The sequence below is a fragment of the Limulus polyphemus genome, unplaced genomic scaffold, assembly GCF_000517525.1.
Source record: "Limulus polyphemus unplaced genomic scaffold, Limulus_polyphemus-2.1.2 Scaffold1576, whole genome shotgun sequence".
Lineage (NCBI taxonomy): Eukaryota > Metazoa > Arthropoda > Merostomata > Xiphosura > Limulidae > Limulus > Limulus polyphemus.
The window spans coordinates 71,260-88,833 of record NW_013667186.1 but is presented as its reverse complement, the minus strand read 5'-3'; the positions used below and the strand labels follow the sequence as shown (position 1 = coordinate 88,833).

General features: G+C 32.8%; 1 protein-coding gene across 2 annotated transcripts in view; it reads left to right on the top strand.

Moving 5' to 3' along the window:
- Positions 1 to 13,125, top strand: part of LOC106464168 (cytochrome P450 3A13-like) — a 22,974-nt gene extending 9,849 nt beyond the window's left edge. Inside the window, exons 7-14 of one of the 2 annotated variants that reach the window (XR_002611663.1) lie at positions 211 to 353; positions 684 to 810; positions 1,888 to 1,966; positions 2,950 to 3,058; positions 4,370 to 4,458; positions 11,673 to 11,755; positions 12,593 to 12,758; positions 12,984 to 13,124. Coding sequence is in view for 1 of the 2 variants with exons in the window: in XM_022391856.1 (XP_022247564.1) it covers positions 211 to 353; positions 684 to 810; positions 1,888 to 1,966; positions 2,950 to 3,058; positions 4,370 to 4,458; positions 11,615 to 11,755; positions 12,593 to 12,758; positions 12,984 to 13,061 (932 nt within the window). In the remaining variant the exon portion in view is untranslated. Of the gene's footprint in view, positions 1 to 210; positions 354 to 683; positions 811 to 1,887; positions 1,967 to 2,949; positions 3,059 to 4,369; positions 4,459 to 11,614; positions 11,756 to 12,592; positions 12,759 to 12,983 lie in introns of both variants that reach the window. The other variant, XM_022391856.1, reaches the window with a different exon arrangement.
- The last annotated feature ends 4,449 nt before the right edge of the window (positions 13,126 to 17,574 follow it).

The window sequence follows — 17,574 nt, the reverse complement described above, 5'->3', positions numbered from 1 at the left end:
ATCTAGGGCCTTAAAAAAGATGACGACTCTACATGTTTCGACGTTACAACGTCATCCTCAGGAGTGAATTACATTAGTAATAGTAGTAGTTTTCATTAGTTAAAGTCGTGGTTGCAGGCCATATTGTTTTTCTTTTTACATTCCATATAACAGTCTATAAAGATCAAGTTTTATCGCTCACAACTAAATATTTATTCTATGCTATTTTAGTGTGTTTTCCTGAGTTATTGCCTTTTTTTATTCCATTCCGCCGTCTGGTTGAACTCATCCGAATGTGGCGAGGGAATTCTCCCATTGGTCAACTTCTTGAAGCATGTGCTAAAGTTGTGAAATTACGAAAAAAATCGCCAAAGGTAAATTTTGTCTGTGCGAAGTGAAAAAATATATAATTATTAAAAATAATTTCACACTTGACTAGAGTAGAATAGTATAACTTATCATTAGTTTTATTACTTTCGTACTGGTCATTTTTATGAAAAAGTGTTGTTACTTAAAAATTAAGTTTTCGACTCGGACACCTTTTGTTCCGTAAATTAATATTAAAGTAATCTGTAAGTTTACGACTTTTTGTGAATGTCTATTTTCAGTTCTGTCGAAATTTTAAAAGTTTCAGTTGATGTACAAATGTACAATATTTATATAACTCAATATATATTATCTTTCTCTCTCTTTTTTTTCTTCAGGAGCAACGAATTGACTTGCTTCAGCTAATGCTAGATGCCCAAATGTCGGATGAGTTAGAGACCTTTCCGAAGAGTGAATTGACTTCTGATAATGATTCTCAGTGTTTTAAAACTAAATTATTCAATGGTATGTTAAGAATGTTGTAAAGTATTTGTCCTTGTAATGAAGTGTACGTTTAATCGTTGCATTTAAAAAGGCGTAAATTCATGGGAGTTTTGCTTTTCCCTACAAACACGGGTTTTCTGATCATTTAAAAATGGTAGATGAACATCCAAAGACAAGTGTCAAAACTACGCATAATCTTCGAAAGTACAATTCAAGCTTATTAATCCACACTGTGCACCTTCTTCCTCCCAGTCTTAGATATGCCTCAAGGGTCATGTTCTGTTTGAGAGAAAAATTAATTTACTCCTATCGAAACGGATTGTTTGTTATTTAATGATTGATGCGGCTAAAAAATTACAGAAATTTCATGTACTTAGTTTAATAAACGGTGATTTGGCCGATAGTGAAATGAATAATTTCTGCTTTGTTTAACATTGTCTGGAAAAATTTTGAAAAAGAGAAGATTTTCTAAAAAAAAAAAGGATTTTTTTGGGGGAAGTACTGCACGGGAAAAGTGTTCGGATTGTGCTGATATAAACTGTAATGTTTTTATAAATTTAAAAGTGGTACACTTTATTGAAAGAAATAAGAGTTTTTTAAGAACTCCATTTTTATATTTACCAATCACATCAATAAAGTTATAATCAAACCTTCACGTATACTCGTAGTGAAAGTCTTGTTCTTGCTGTCAGGAGAGTATTTTTATTTAAAGTTGTGTTATGCGATAAAGTAATGGTTGTTGCACATACCGTAGTTATTTTTCTAATTGTTTGAATTAATGAATACCCAAAGTGTGAAATTTTTATGGATTTTTCTGTCAAATACATAGATAGATACATATGTACACTCTACACCCATTATAGTAAGATAAGATAATTCGTCCGCTAGTGAATAAAATAATTTGTATTTAATGTCTTGAATGAATGGTGCGACCGAAAAGGCTATGGTAAAGCAATCTTTTTCTTACTGATCAAATCGCAACATTTCTTATTAGAGTTCTCATACTATTAAACAAGATATATGGAAGCAATTTTCAAAGATGACATGAAAATCTAAAATATATTATTTTTTATTATAGCATCTTTTTTTCTCCTACAGAGAATTTGTCCGATATGGGTCAGCATTCCATTTCCAATTCGGAGATCCTAGCGAACTGTTTGCTCTTTCTTTTGGCTGGGTGAGTTGGGATCTGTCACTATAGATAAACTAACTGAGGATACCCATTAGGCCTGTCATAGCCTGGTGGTTAGGGCGCTCGACTCGCCAAATTTGTATAAAGGACAATGTTAGATAGCGTTCTCTATCCTTCTTTCTTTTGCTTTTAAATTGCCAATGACCTCATTTTATGATAATTGCATACCCTGTTTTATGGAACGTAACAACTGACTCATTTAACTGATCAAATATTTGTTTCTTTAAGTTCAGAGCCAAAAGTCTATAAAAAAGTTGAAACGTGTCTTATTTCAGGGTCTCTTTTATCCCCTTTCTCTGGAATAAATCCTAAAACAAAATAGTTCATGTACACCATCTGACAATTTCCAGTTACCATATAAAACTTTAGATAATCGAGGCAGCCAAGCTTAAGTGATGGAAGTCAAAGTTCTATAAAATAATAAGAAATTTGCTCTATTTCAAGGTCTTTTTTTATCCCCTTTCTCTGGGAAAAATCCTAAAACAAAATAGTCTTTGTACACTGTCGGACAGTTTATAGTTACTATAAAAAAATAGTAAACGGAAATAGAGCCAATTCTGGATGATGGTCGCTAAGACACACATCTATTCACATATAATGGATCACCTTTATAATGAGATTATGTATGTTAATGTAATTAACTTATATAAAACTTAATCCTTAAATACATTTTCATTCTTATGATTTTTCACACTCTAATAAAATAGGAAAATGTAAAATTGGAGAAATAAATCTATACATACCTAACTTTTAAAGAACTTGAAACAGATTGATGAAATACGTATAACGTCGAACGACTTAAGTCTTTGACTAAAAATGTACTATTTTATTGATGAGGCAACTAACTAAAATATATTTAAAAAATTTTTACTGCCATCTCGAAAAATTTTACCGTTTTTAGGAAAGACTGAATACGAAGTACGAAAAGTTTACTAAGCCTTTGTTTTTTTTTTACTATTATGATCTAGATATGAAACAACATGTACCACGCTAGGATTTACTACACACTTCTTGGTCAACCACCCACAAGTACAAGAAAAACTTCGAAAGGAAATAAACAGCGTGTTGGAAAAAGAAGTAAGTTTCTTCTCACACATATTCTGGCCCGGCATGGCCAGGTGGTTAGGGCGCTCGACTCGCATTCTGAGGGGTCGCGGGTTCGAATCCCCGTAACATCAAACATGCTCGCCCTTTCAGCAATGGGGGCGTTATAACGTGACGGTCAATTCGTTGGTAAAAGAGTAGCCCAAGAGTTGGCGGTGGGTGGTGATGACTAGCTGCCTTCCCTCTAGTCTTAAACTGCTAAATTAGGGACGGCTAGCGCAGATAGCCCTCGTGTAGCTTTGCGCGAAATCAAAACAAAACAAACACATATTATGGTTGTTACATCACATGTAATTAAAATCATTAGCCACTCAATTAAAACTCTATATTAGTGTTAAATTATCACGTGGAGCTATTGAACAATATGTAATATTGATGCCGAACGTTTGCATTGGACTACTATAATATTGTTTGTTTATTTTTTTGTTGAATTTCGCGCAGAGTTACTCTTGGGCTATCTGCGCTAGCCGTCCCTAATTTTGAAAGCAGCTAGTCAACACCACTCATCGCCAGCTCTTGAACTACGCTTTACCAAATGTTAAGATTGACATTATAACACTTCCACGAATGAAAAGGCGAATATAATTTAACTTCATAAAATCATTTTATTTTTAAATATAATATTATTTGAAAGTTTGCAAAATAGTTAAGCTGCAAAGTAGTAAAATGTCTACTATACTCAGTAATAAATAATTTTACTATTATAAATATAATGCAAAATTAAAAAAAACAAATAGCCTAATTCATAAATATAGTTTTAATGCGTATACAACGAAAACACCATAACCTGAAATTCGCAGGTTAGAATCGCATTAAGCAATGTACGAGGTTATAGTTTCATAGGAACATACTGTCTCTCAAACAAATAGGTGTTTGAATACACGTTTGATTTTTGCTCAAGATATTCACAATCAGATGACAATATTAATTTGTAGCTTGCTGATTTTTATATCTGTTTTTAAATATAATATAGTCTACCTTGTAGGTACAATTTACATTAAGGAGTAACCCCAATAAATATTTTTTCATAGTTGTGATATTGATTACAAAGCACGTTGAATGATAACCCTAATAGATCATTTTTCATGGTTGTGATATTGGTTACAAAGCACATTGAATGATAACCCTAATAGATCTTTTTTTCATGGTTGTGATATTGGTTACAAAGCACATTGAATGATAACCCTAATAGATCTTTTTTCATGGTTATGATATTGGTTAGAAAGCACATTGAATGTTAACCCTAATAGATCTTTTTTTTTTCATGGTTATGATATTGGTTAGAAAGCTCTGGACTACAGCAGCATATCGAAACTTCAATATTTAGACCAAGTGCTAAGTGAGGTTTTGAGGATGTATCCTCCTGTACCAGCGTAAGTTTACCTCCGTCACATTTCTTGCCTTACTATTTATTAAAATAGTTTTCTTGTGATTGTTTTATTTTAATACTTAACAGAAAATGACATTTATTAAGACCTTGTTAATTCTCTCTGTATTTTAAATGTATGATCTATCTTTCTCCGCTTATTCACTCTTGGGTCTTTTAATTTACCATATCATAATGTTTATCCCAGTTTGAAAAATGTAAGGTGCAAAACGTTAACGCATAAATAGTTCTAAATATTCAAGCTATTACAATGCTTTTATCATTTTTCATTCCTTTTCTTTTCTTGAGATGTAGACATGTTACGGATTAATGGGTGCTGGGCTTTATAATTTGTATATTTACCTAATAATAATATATATATAGGTGTAAGTCTCTGGAACGATTGCAGATATAATTTAGTCATGTGTCTTTCCATGTTGGTTTCCTCTGATATGGTTGATTTGAACCTGAATGTATTTCATTCCTGCAAATAAACTAAAATCACAGGCTCCACTGGGGAGAAATTTGGGGAATGTAATATGGGCAAATGTAAGTGATATTAATGAGTGAGTTATAAAGTAATCAAAACCAACATTAGGTTTGATAAAGAAGGCAAAATGACTTTCCTGAACCTAGACAGTTCAGACATGCTGATGCTCTTGCTGGGACTAAGAGTAATGACTATGAGATGATAGCTATGAAAACCAAAATATAATATGATGCAACAAATCTAGTCCCCCCCCCAAAAAAAAAGATCACTGAAGAAGCCTTTTTTATCTTACACAGTATACTAGGCCTGTGAGAAATAATGATGGAAATATTGGAGTTAGAAGAAGGACCATTAGAAAAGTTCCAGTTGCTGCTAAGGGACCTAGCTACAACTGTCCGTTTTGAAAATAAAGCTGTGAATATTTTAGAAGGGCTGACAGTGGGTCTTGGAGATTACAATATTTTCAAACATCAAGATGTTTCTATGAAGTAAGCAATTACGGAGCTGACAAATGAAGCCCACTGCTTTTTATTCAAGCACAATACTACAACAACTTTTATGTAATTATTGTAAAGTTTTGGCGACTGGATATAAATCATTCTTTTGGTTAGTAGCCTATATGATAACCCAATTTGAATTATTTATTATTTACTGTTTTTTATTAATCACTAATTACTTTTTATCCTTTGTTGTGGCTGCTAATCTGCTGCCATCTTGAGGGAAATTCTGACAATGACTATTTATGTGGTAGTAGTGGCTAGGATTCAAATTTAATCTTCTTAATAGAGAGGCTTTTCGCTTTTCTGAGGCCTTCTCCATTAGTAGGTTAATCAACTACTTGATTTTTAATGTTTGCAAGAAAGGTATCCTAGTTTTCTACCATTTATTTTAGGTTGGATGATTGTGTTATCAATTATGTGGATGTAGAAGGCTTTTCCTGTACCTCTTTTTCTTGTGTGTTGTTTATATCTGATTATCTGACATAAAGACTAGTTAGTAATTAATAACAAAATAATGACAACGAGAGAAAGTCATAAGGATAGCCTTCCCCCAAGAAATGATAATTAGAGCAATGCAAGAAGGATAGGTGGTGGGCTAAGGTTGAAGTTGAACATTTATTTGGCTGCCCTATGTTCAATAAGAAAAGTAGATTTCCTGGCATACTCAAATCAACTAGTGGAGAACTACAAGAGAGCTTGCAATCTCTAGCATGAGGATCTCAGAAGAAGTTGAAGGATTTGCCAATGTATTTATGGAACCAGATAATCACCACATCAATACCAAAACTATGCCACCAAACAGCCACTAAGTCATTTACCATAGCCAAAGAAGGACATAGCTATCACAGAAATAGTCCAATTACTGTGTAATGGTATAATACAGTTGTCATAAGGTGTTTGATTTGATTCTATACCGTTATTTAGAGGCTGAACATAGTGATCTGTATATTCACATTTATGCTATTATAGACAAGTAAATCTCTGAACGTGACAAAGGATTTTCCATGGATCAGCAACTTCTACCTAACAATACACTACTTATTGTTTGTTATCTTTAAGACGATAACAAAAGACAGCACTTCCAGCAGTAAGGGGCAATCTATATGAATACTAGATTATGCTATTTGGGCACTGTGATGCACCAACTAGTCATGAATGGCTAAAGGAGATGAAATTCCATGACGGATAATGAAAACATTTCTTGATCCAAATGAGTGATATTCTTTCGACTTGTCTAGACAATTCTCACCACCTCTTTCTCAACATCACATAATACTGCAGATACTTCACGAATAATATGTAGTATACTTTTATATAAACTAAGCCATATATATATCTTCAAGTGAAGTGAAAACTATGACCAAACTTTACACTCAAGGAAACGTGTTATAATTAATTCATCAGTAATGATCTAAGTTTTGTTAAGACCTCTCTCTCCTTTCCATTCACCCTAGACCTCAACACTAGTATCAGTACCTCTGGAACAGCAATGCCTTAAGTACAATATAGTACATTGATCACACATACTAGCAGAAAACTAAACCTGGTAAAGTAATTCTATTGTATGCAAAGAAGGAGCTGCTGGTTGTTACTTTTTGTCATACTCAAATAGAGACAAAAATAGATAATAACGATACGCTGGTTTGCATCAATTAATTTACGAAATAGGCCAAAACTTATCCTCTTGCCAACACCACTGTTCAGGCTGGAGTAGTTATGCTGAGAAATAAATTACCTACTTAAGAGCCCCAGAGAAGATATTTATCAACAAAAGAGCAAATTTCAACAGACTGTTGTATTTCAAATTATGCTGAGCACTGCACTTTCATTTTTATTTTTAGGTTTGATACTCTGATCAAATATATAGTGCAAGTAATGAAGCTTTTGGTGACTACATTTGCTAAACTGAACTGGACTGATATGACCGTCTCCCATACTTGATAATGGTATACCAGCCTTTTCCAAAACTTGTTGACTTTCAGGTGAAAGGTTATGTTATAGTTGATATCATGTATGGCCCATCACTTACCTGAGACATGCTGCCGTGTTAAGGCTGCAAGAGATTAGACACAAAGATCTAGCTAGTTTGCTCTACAGCCGACACATTGAATTGTACCTGATCTGCCAGAAGTCCTCAAAGGATTTATATCCTCCAGAAAACCTTTGCTGGTTGACTGGAAAATGCAGAAAGGGCAGTATGGACTTCAAAGATATATATATATGTATTCGTGCGTGTGTGTTTATTGATGGTTGATCAAAGGCTAATTTATTTTACGTCACCTGAGGGTGCCTTGAAGATTTAGAATTAGTCTATTCTGCATTCTTAACTCCTACCAATCAAAGTTCATCGAGTTTCTGCTCATTCTTTACTATACTCTGCTACCATGAAAAACAAGATAATCAAATAATAAAAAGGATGTCACTAGTATGACAAGTAAGATGGAGCTGGGACTTAATGACTTGAAACATGAATCCTGCTACCTGGACTAATGGAAGAGGACCTGACTGAAGGTATGAAAAGAGTACAGTAACCAACTATATGAATTATATCACCATCACCAACCATTTTGAACCAAGAATAAGATGTAGAGTGTCCAACAGTGGGGTACGACATTTTGATGTGGGCGCAACTTAACTGAACCACAGAACAATAAGCTAAACAGTAAATAAGCGCAGTGATATGTATTGCAGAGAGTGTTATTATTGCAAACACTTTATGCATTTAACCTAAAGGGTGAAATTTAATTTTTTCAACATAAAGAATGTAATGTACTAAAATTGGAGCTTTGAAGAACGTCTCCCCCTGTGTCAAATAAAAAGATTAGAAAGACACAACATTGTAGGAACTTAGTCCACAGGCTATCGAGGAAGCCAACAGGAAATAATTGTACTAATTATGAAATTGTGAAATTTAAGTATCAGACCATCATACCAGACCAAATCATAGGCTTTCTAATATATTTTATATTTGCAAAATAACTCAGGATAAAGTCAAAAGTAAACTTCTCTAAAATCCCTGTTAAGCTTTATTTTTCCTTGCAATAAGAAATCTTATGATATTGGAATCCATTTCATAATTACTCTCTTAGGCACATTAATATTTTATTAATAACTAGCGAAAGTACCCGGCTTCGCTAGGGTTATTAGGTTGATATATTCTAGAGGACTATGTCAGTATGTGTATTCTGAACCTATTTCAGCATAGAAGAACAGTCAAAAATATTTTAAAAATTTTTACTTGGCCTAAACATAAAAAGGTCGTAAAGAAGGTGCAGTAAATTAAAAATCATTTATTATCAATGAATTTTATCATTGCATTGAATATTTCACATTTATATTGGATTTCACATATTTCTATCACATTTCATCAGAATCTATTAAGATTTTAGTGATGCAGGTGCAAGAAGGCCGTAAATGGGGTTTCTTTGAAACCTTGTAAGTGTAGTGAATGTTGGTATGAACTAAAGAAATTAATAGATAAGCCTAAAGTAAAGACATAATGTGAGATAACCTAACCTAGGGCCAAGTGCATAGGATTTATCATAAAAGTAAAAATATCAATCCAATTGTAAACTTAAATAATAAAAACAGACAATAAAAAACCTCTTTATTCAATGGAGACTCTAAATAAAGAAATCATCAATTATGTTTTTCAATTTTGTAGTTTATACATTTCATTTTGTACGTTCAGTATATAGACTAAGAACAATATTAGGTTATACTTTTGTTGCTGAGCAACATGACATGGAAGCCATTGTTGGAATGCATTGTTACCAAAACGCACTAGCTTTTCTATATATTAGAAGTTGTTATATAAGAAACCACTTCTTTTCTACGTGAATTTTTGCTAGCTTACCTCATTAAAAAGATGCGCACGCACGTGAATAAGTAATAATACCCAGGTGCACACCCTCAGTGTCTACTTAGTATGGGTGCAAAATTTCAGGTTTCTAAGCTCTTTCGTTTTGAAGCTATGTCCATCACACACACACACACGGACACGCCCGTTTATCATTTTAGAAATTATCAACATACAAGTTTCGCCCTGTGCAACGTCTTTCGTAACCGCTGGACATTCCAGGAATAAATTATAAAAATTATTCTAAAATGTACGAATCATATTCTCAAAATTAATGCTTATCTTGCACTTAATTTTCACTCTTTTAAACACACGAAATGACAAGATTTGACAAGAACAACAGTTATCATAAATTAATCTTATAGAGTGAATTTTCAATAAATGAATGGTAACTTTTTACACTTGGTTTTCCTTTCCTGTATGTGTTAAATCTACATTTCTGTTTGACTAGTAATGAAACTTAAAGCAGGTCAGTTCAGTCTTATTAGGTACCACTAACAACCTAATAACCAAATTATTTGTTAATTTTATTGAGTTAAAGCATGTAAAATCCAGTAAATCAGTAGTTGTTGTTGTAATGTTGGTACACGCTTTATGTAAAGGCTCGAGGCTTCATTCTGGAATATATCGAAATGGAAATTTAAGCACCATGTTCACTCACTTATAACATTGCGTTCTAATGGCAATTATCGTAATAACAGATTAACAAACAGTGATTTACAAGAGGGTGATGACGTCATAATTCCACGAAGTGGAACCAGAGGACGTCTTGCTATGGGCACGTTGCTAGGCCACCAAGATAGGCGGAAGTTGTGATCCCACCAGAGCAATGGAAGTTGGCTGCTATAAGAGAGCACACTTGACATCATAGTTCGAGTGTTACACAACAGAGATTGTGATATTCGGGGCACGAAGTAGCACAAGAGGGCGCGTTGGTATGATGAACACTCAGATAGATCAACATGGCATTAACTTTATAGTAACAATCAAATTCTTAAAATTCTTATTTGCATAATGTTTACAATTACAGTTTCGCTTTATAAGTAAAAAAATATATTTTAATTGATCAATTGTATAGTTTTTTTACATACGTTTTTACAAAGTTGAATGGTATTTCTATAGGCTGATAGAGTTACTAAGGTTTTATGGGCGAGTGGTAATACTAAGGACAATGTTAGCATAGTTCGTAAGATTATCGATTAATCAATTCACGATAATTAGAGATATTATCACAAAAAATTCTACTTCTTCAGAAATTGCAAACAGTCTGTTATGCAAATTAAATATAGAAGCGTAAAAGTTAGAGCTAATTAATTAGTGAAGTGATTTATACATAAAGCGACGGATAGTTGTAAAAAGTACGCTAGGCAAATATGGTAAAATATTGACCAGTCGGTGAACCTACGAACCTAGTAGCATCATTTGTCTATAGAACATTAGTAACACTATCAACCTATAGAAAGTTGAAAATTAAATTAGCATATTATTTTACTATAAAGCGAAACTTTAATTGTGATAATTGTAAACATTATGCAAATTAGATTAAATTGTTAATTTTAAGACTTTGATTGTTACTATAAAGTTAATGTCATGTTGATCTATCTGCACGCTCAACATACCAACGCGCCTTCTTCTGCCACTTCGTGACCCTAGCAACACACTCTCTGTTGTGTAATACTCAAACTATAATGTCACGTATGCTCTCGGATAGCAGACAACTTCCAATGTTCTGTCTGAAGAACTTCCGTGGTGGCATGACACCTTACGTTGCCAAGTGTCATGGCGGTATGACAACTTCCGCCTCTCATAGCGACCTAGCAACGTGCCTCTAGTAATACGTCCTCTGGTTCCACTTCGTGGAACTATGACGTCGTCACCCTCTGATGTTTATTACATAGCACTTATACAAACCTCAGATGTTGGGATAATTTGCACATTATGTAACAGACTCAGGTGTCGGCATCCTTTATCTATTACGTAACAGTTACGTAACCACAGCCGGTAGCATAAAAACATCTGATAAGTTTTATATTAATTATTTATTATTCTATTTAGCAACAAAAACAATAAGATAATTGACAATGCTCTATTTGGCCTCAACAACACTAGAAAGAAATTACTATTTTCAAAGCTATGTGTATGTTTGTTTTACCTAAAAACTAGTCACATCTATGGGCTTGAGTCAATATACTGTTATTGTTACTTGTAGTCATAATAAGTAATTCAGTACAGTAATTTATCTAAACTAGAACGTATACTGTTTGCATGGTTTTATAACAGAAACAATATGTTAATTTAGTTATGATTTATGCAGGTTTGTTAATAGAGAATGTATTCGAGACTACAGATATGGCACATTATATATTCCTAAGGGAACCACTGTACAAGTACCTGTATGGGCTCTTCATTATAACCCTGATTACTGGACTGAACCTGAAACTTTTGACCCGGAAAGGTTAGCATATAGGTTTGAACATTCTAAAAATATATGAACTGCTGTAGTAATACTTAAGAAAAATGAAGAAGAAAACAAAAAACGTGCTTCTTAAAATTCAATAGTGCTCACTAGAAAATATAAGATTACTTGTCACTCCAGCTAAAGAGAAATAAAATCATTAAACTTTAATAAACGTTAATATGAAGTTATATTCTAAAACATGTTGATCTTACTAAACGTTAGTAAACTGTAACCCTAGTGGCACAGTTATAAGTTTGCGCAGTTGTAACACTAAAAACTGGGTTTCGATACCCGTCATGAGCACGTTGTGTAGTTTTGTGGTTAACTGACTAAGAAACAAACAAACAAAGTAAACTGTAACTCATATATTTGTTACAAAATATATTACAATGAATACAGTGAACATTTTTACAGAATATCATTCATAAATGTGGTCAATTTACCAAACTTCAGTAAACATTTTCATTCTAAGATATATATTTTAAGATGAACAAATTGGTACAAAATCCTTCGTGAGTTTGTCTGAATAGTTTCGGTTACATATTAGACAACCATCCATGTGTTGTTTTTTTTTCGCCAGATTTACCTTATAACCTGACAACAATTAGTAAAGTCACGTCTTTTGCTAATACTAACGAAAGTAATAATCACAATCAATCTGTGATTATAGTTAATATTAAAGTTTTGAAACAGTTCGGGTTTTATTTATATCGTCTTTATGGTGCTTATTTAACGTCCAACGGGTTTATGTTTATACATGATATTAATTTATATTTTATACTTATGATATTAATTATTTAGTATTAACTACTGACTTTTTTTCTGCTCTGTCAGGTTTTCTCCTAACGAAAGCCAACCAACAACGTCTATGGTCTATCAACCTTTTGGAGAAGGCCCACGTAACTGTATAGGAAAACGGTTTGCGTTATTAGAGATGAAGATTATTGTGGCTCAGATACTTCGGTATTTTATTTTAAAACCGGACGAGAAAACTGAGAACGTAAGTGAATTATTTGTACGTATTAACACAAAAAAAAAATTTCAGTTCATTGAAATAATTACGATTTTTAATAGATCAAAATCATCATGTAAACATTTATGTGCTAACATTATATTTCATTTTCCTGTAATTACTAATTGTGTCAGATTTATATATATAAACTAAAAAAGTCTTAACTTCTTACATATTCTAATACTTTTTTTTTTTACTTTTGCTTACGAACAGGAAAAGATAATGATGAAAGAAAAACTATTTCAGATTGTTCCAAGATTTGGCGTTATTGTTTCTGCTGAAAGCGTATAGTGCTGTTTCGTATCCCTGATAAAACCTTATGATAATTACAAAAATAAAGGTATTAAAAAAATATTGTAAATTGCACTGTCTGTTACCCTCGCTGAAAAATATGTTCACTATTGACAGTACGATTTAGCTGGTTTGTAAAATGTTTAAAATTTTAGAATTCACAATATATTATTATAGAAAAACGAAAGTTACTTGACTGTTGCCGTTTAGTTTGTTTTGTTTTTACATGAACAACAACAATTATCTACGTCAAACTTTTTTTCTGAAACAACAACGGTTATCTACGTCAAAGATTTTTTTTTTCTGAAACAACAACGGTTATCTACGTCAAAGATTTTTTTTTCTGAAACAACAACAATTATCTACGTCAAACTTTTTTTCTGAAACAACAACGGTTATCTACGTCAAAGTTTTTTTTTCTGAAACAACAACGGTTATTTACGTCAACATTTTTTTTTCCTGAAACAACAACAAATTATTTAGAAATAATTGTTTCGAAGAATATTGGCAACAGTCAATTATTTTCTTTAAAACAACAAAGAAACAAAATCAATCAAAGGTAAAATGTAAGTTTATAGAATAAAAGTAAGATAATAAATAAAATATGAAAAACATTAAACAAATTAAGAAGGCTTATGGCCGATCAGTAAGCAGTTAAATACAAGATAAATCTGGACAGTAATTTTCAATGACATTTCTCAATGTCAAAGGGACACCATAGTTTAAAACAGCTATGTGCAATAGCGAGAGCATGAAGGTATAATACAGTAAAAAGAACAACAAAATAACAATAAAACTATGGCCAATATGGAAATTTGGTAAAACCTTTCTACAGTCTTTATGCAAACTAGATGACCAGTCACTTGTTTACACTTTTGCTAAAACTGTAAATGAACTTTTTCTGAAACAGACGACCAAACATTAATGGTAGGCTTGATCAGGAAAAGTTTATTATAATATCAAATTGCCTGACACTTGACATCAAGTTCCGCCCAGATTGCATGCCTCAGATTAAGATACGGTGACAGAGGAAACCGATATGACTTCAGTTTCAACCAGCTCGTTACTCCAAAATCCAACGTGGCCAGGAATCCAGTGAAAATCGACAGATAAAGAAGTTAAAAATAAACTTGACAGTAGTTTGTCAATTTCTGAGATATAAGGAGTGTAGGGTTACACATTAAGCTGATGGTGCACCCATGATGGGGAAAATTTATTAGGAGTCCAGGGACAGCTTAGTCTCCGGAAGCTGAAGCGTTTTTAAGTGCTCGAAAATGAAATTTGAGGCTCTCTTTGACATAAAGTTTATTCATATGTTAAAATTAAATTAATATGTTTACCTCAATAGGCTTTTAAATTGTTCAATAAAATATTAAAGAACAAAACAAAACCTTTTAGATAAACTCAGAAAACTAAAACTCTTAAGAAACTGTCGAAAATAAATTTATAGTCGTATCAGTTTTACACTTCGGAAATATAATAAATAATTGAATATCCCAAAATTCTAATGTATTGTGATGAATATAGAAATGTAAAAAGTTATACATGTTTAACTTCTTAAAACTTCACTTTTGATAACGTATTACATTGATCATGACTTTGTGGCTTGCAACGTCTACTTACTAAGTAACTGCCTTATGAAGATCACGTTTAGGAGTGATAAGAAGTTTTCTCATTGGCCAAAAATGTAAATATACTACTATCTCAGCTAATTAATACTCAGAAAAACACACCAATGAATAATACTAACATAATGAGAACTTTCAATATTGTAAAAAGTCGACTGGGAAAGTGTAAATATGCTAACACAGCATTCAAGCATTGGAAAAGTTTGGTAGCAGGCACAAAAATATTGGTAGTGTTGGTTACCGATTTTTTAAAGTTGTTGTTGCGCTTGCATTAATCGTTGATTCTACAACTCTGAATGAGAATAAAGTTTGGAAACGGTTTGAATTGGTAATGAAAGAAACTTAATCATAATTATACAACGTTTCGACAAGATTTTTCCATAATCTTTATTTTCATCGTCATAAAATTCAAATTTGGACTTTGAATGTTAGTTAATGTTAAGTAATTCCAAGGCCTTCAAGGAGATATGCGAGTCTATGTTTATAATACAGTGATGGTATTGCTTAGTTTCTATATGATTCAGAGCAAATGAAATTCCATACAAATCAGCAGTGAACAGAGTCACAACATCATGACAGAATTCTTAGATTCAACTGATTTTCAAGTCATGAGTAAAGAATGGTGTGAAAGATTTACTCGAAAAGTTTTGATAAATATAAGCCAGTACTTACAGTAGGAATACTATAAGGTACTTAGTAAAAGATCAAGTGAAGAATGATAATAAGTCATGGAAGGATGAGCCGATTATGTGAGTCAGCAATGTTATCTACTGTCAGTCCCATCTTACTCAGTTTTGACTGGATACGACGTCCAGAGGTAGGGATAGCAGGCTATCTTTTTGCCAAAAGCATAGCCCCCTAGGCAAGAAAACACAGTACTAGGGGATGCTAAACAACGGATCGTAGATTTGTAATAGGTTTCTTAGCAGAAATGTCGCGTGGTAAAATAGCATTGTGGGAGTAATGCAAGGAATAAAATTCCCTTTTATTTTGTTTATAAATATCAATCAACGTATATGTAAATACAAATATATTTTGCAGTTCGTCGATGGTATTTCGTCATCTTTAGCGACTCTCAATTCATAGGTCAGTTTCTACAATAACTTAATAGTTAGCAAAAAGATATAAGATTGATAGTAGTATATCAAGATAATCTGTTTGTTTTTCTACTAATAATAACGGTAGGGTTATAGTGAATTGAAAAACAATGATTTTTCAGCATAATAACAATTATAATATGTAGAGAATATATTACATGTTTATTCTGTTTAATGGTTTTATTTAATGTCTGAAGGAGACGTAAACAGGAATCAGAATACTGATTATACAACACACTGTTTAGTCAGACTAGAGACTTACTGTAGTATCCCACAACCCTTAGATTACCTATGACAACAGTAATTCCCATTAGAGACCTCTATGGGATATAAACTCCAAAATCACACAATTTATACAAATCTCTAAACAAACCCTGAAGTAACAGAAACAGGGCCAAGCAAGTATGTAACTTTTTTCTAAACTTGAAGATTAGGACAGGTTTAATACCTCTGCACATAAAATTTAGAAGGACTTCAATAACGTCTGAAAAATAGCTGAATTAATTTTTTTTTAAATATCTCGGAATATACTTCTATAAAGATATATATTTTTACTAATTATGGATATGCAGTTTTCCTGTTATTGAATTCGTCCCTTCCTTATTTTACGGCTTTTCTTGGACAGAACCTTAAAATTTAATGTTAAAAGGCAAGTGTATAGATTATTGCAACTCCGTGGACTATACGTAGTGTGTTAGGACAGTTACATAAATATAAGAAATAGTAAGTTTGTTGAAAATAATTAGCCTTCAACAGCAAGATAAGACTAAAATAAACTAAAAGAAAAATGACACCTTAAATAAAGCAAAGTAAAAATGAAATAAAGAAACTAAACAGAATCAAAGTAAATTAAATCGGCTGAACTAGAACAATTTTGTTTGTTTTTGAATTTCGCGCAAAGCTACACGAGGGCTATCTGCGCTAGCCGTCCATAATTTAGCAGTGTAAAACTAGAGGGAAAGCAGCTAGTCATCACCACCCACCGCCAACTCTTGGGCTACTCTTTTTACCAACGAACAGTGGGATTGACCGTCACATTATAACGCCCCCACGGCTGAAAGGGCGAGCATGTTTGGTGGGACTGGGAATTCGAACCCGCGACCCTCAGATTGCGAGTCGAGCGCCCTAACCACCTGGCCGTGCCGGGCCATTTATACTTATTTACCGAACAGTTAGGTAAGGTAATCATCACCTGTGATTCGATTAGCTGAAGGAATCTTATGATGCTATAAACAGTCAAAGTAATTTTATGTGATTTAAAAGGAAGCAAAAAAAAACAATATATGAAGAATTAACGCAGGGTTTAGGCCATGGCTGGTCTTGTGTAACGTTTCTGTTTTCTCTATTCAATTAGTTTTATTCGGTTACAAAACAAAGAGCGGGTGATGAGAAATATATTACCTTGTGTAAGCTGTACTAAATTGCTGAGCATATATAGATCGTTTCTGTTGACTGTTTACTTCAGATATTTCTGAATATAAACAACTAAATTATGTTTCCTAGTTTTATTACTTGGGCGTGAGTGTCCGATTTGACGTATACACGAGATGACTTGGCTATGCTATACTTGTCCAAAGGTACTACAATGAATAAAACAAGGCAAATACAGCCATGAGCTCATAGTAATTATTAAATATTCGAATGTAGATTTTAAGCCTTGAATTTCCTAGAACTTGTGTATATATTAGCTAAACATTAAAATGTAGCAGTTAGCATTTAATGAGTTATTATTTTATACTATAATTAATGTCTATATTTTCAGAGTTAATAAACCTAGGCCTCCGATTC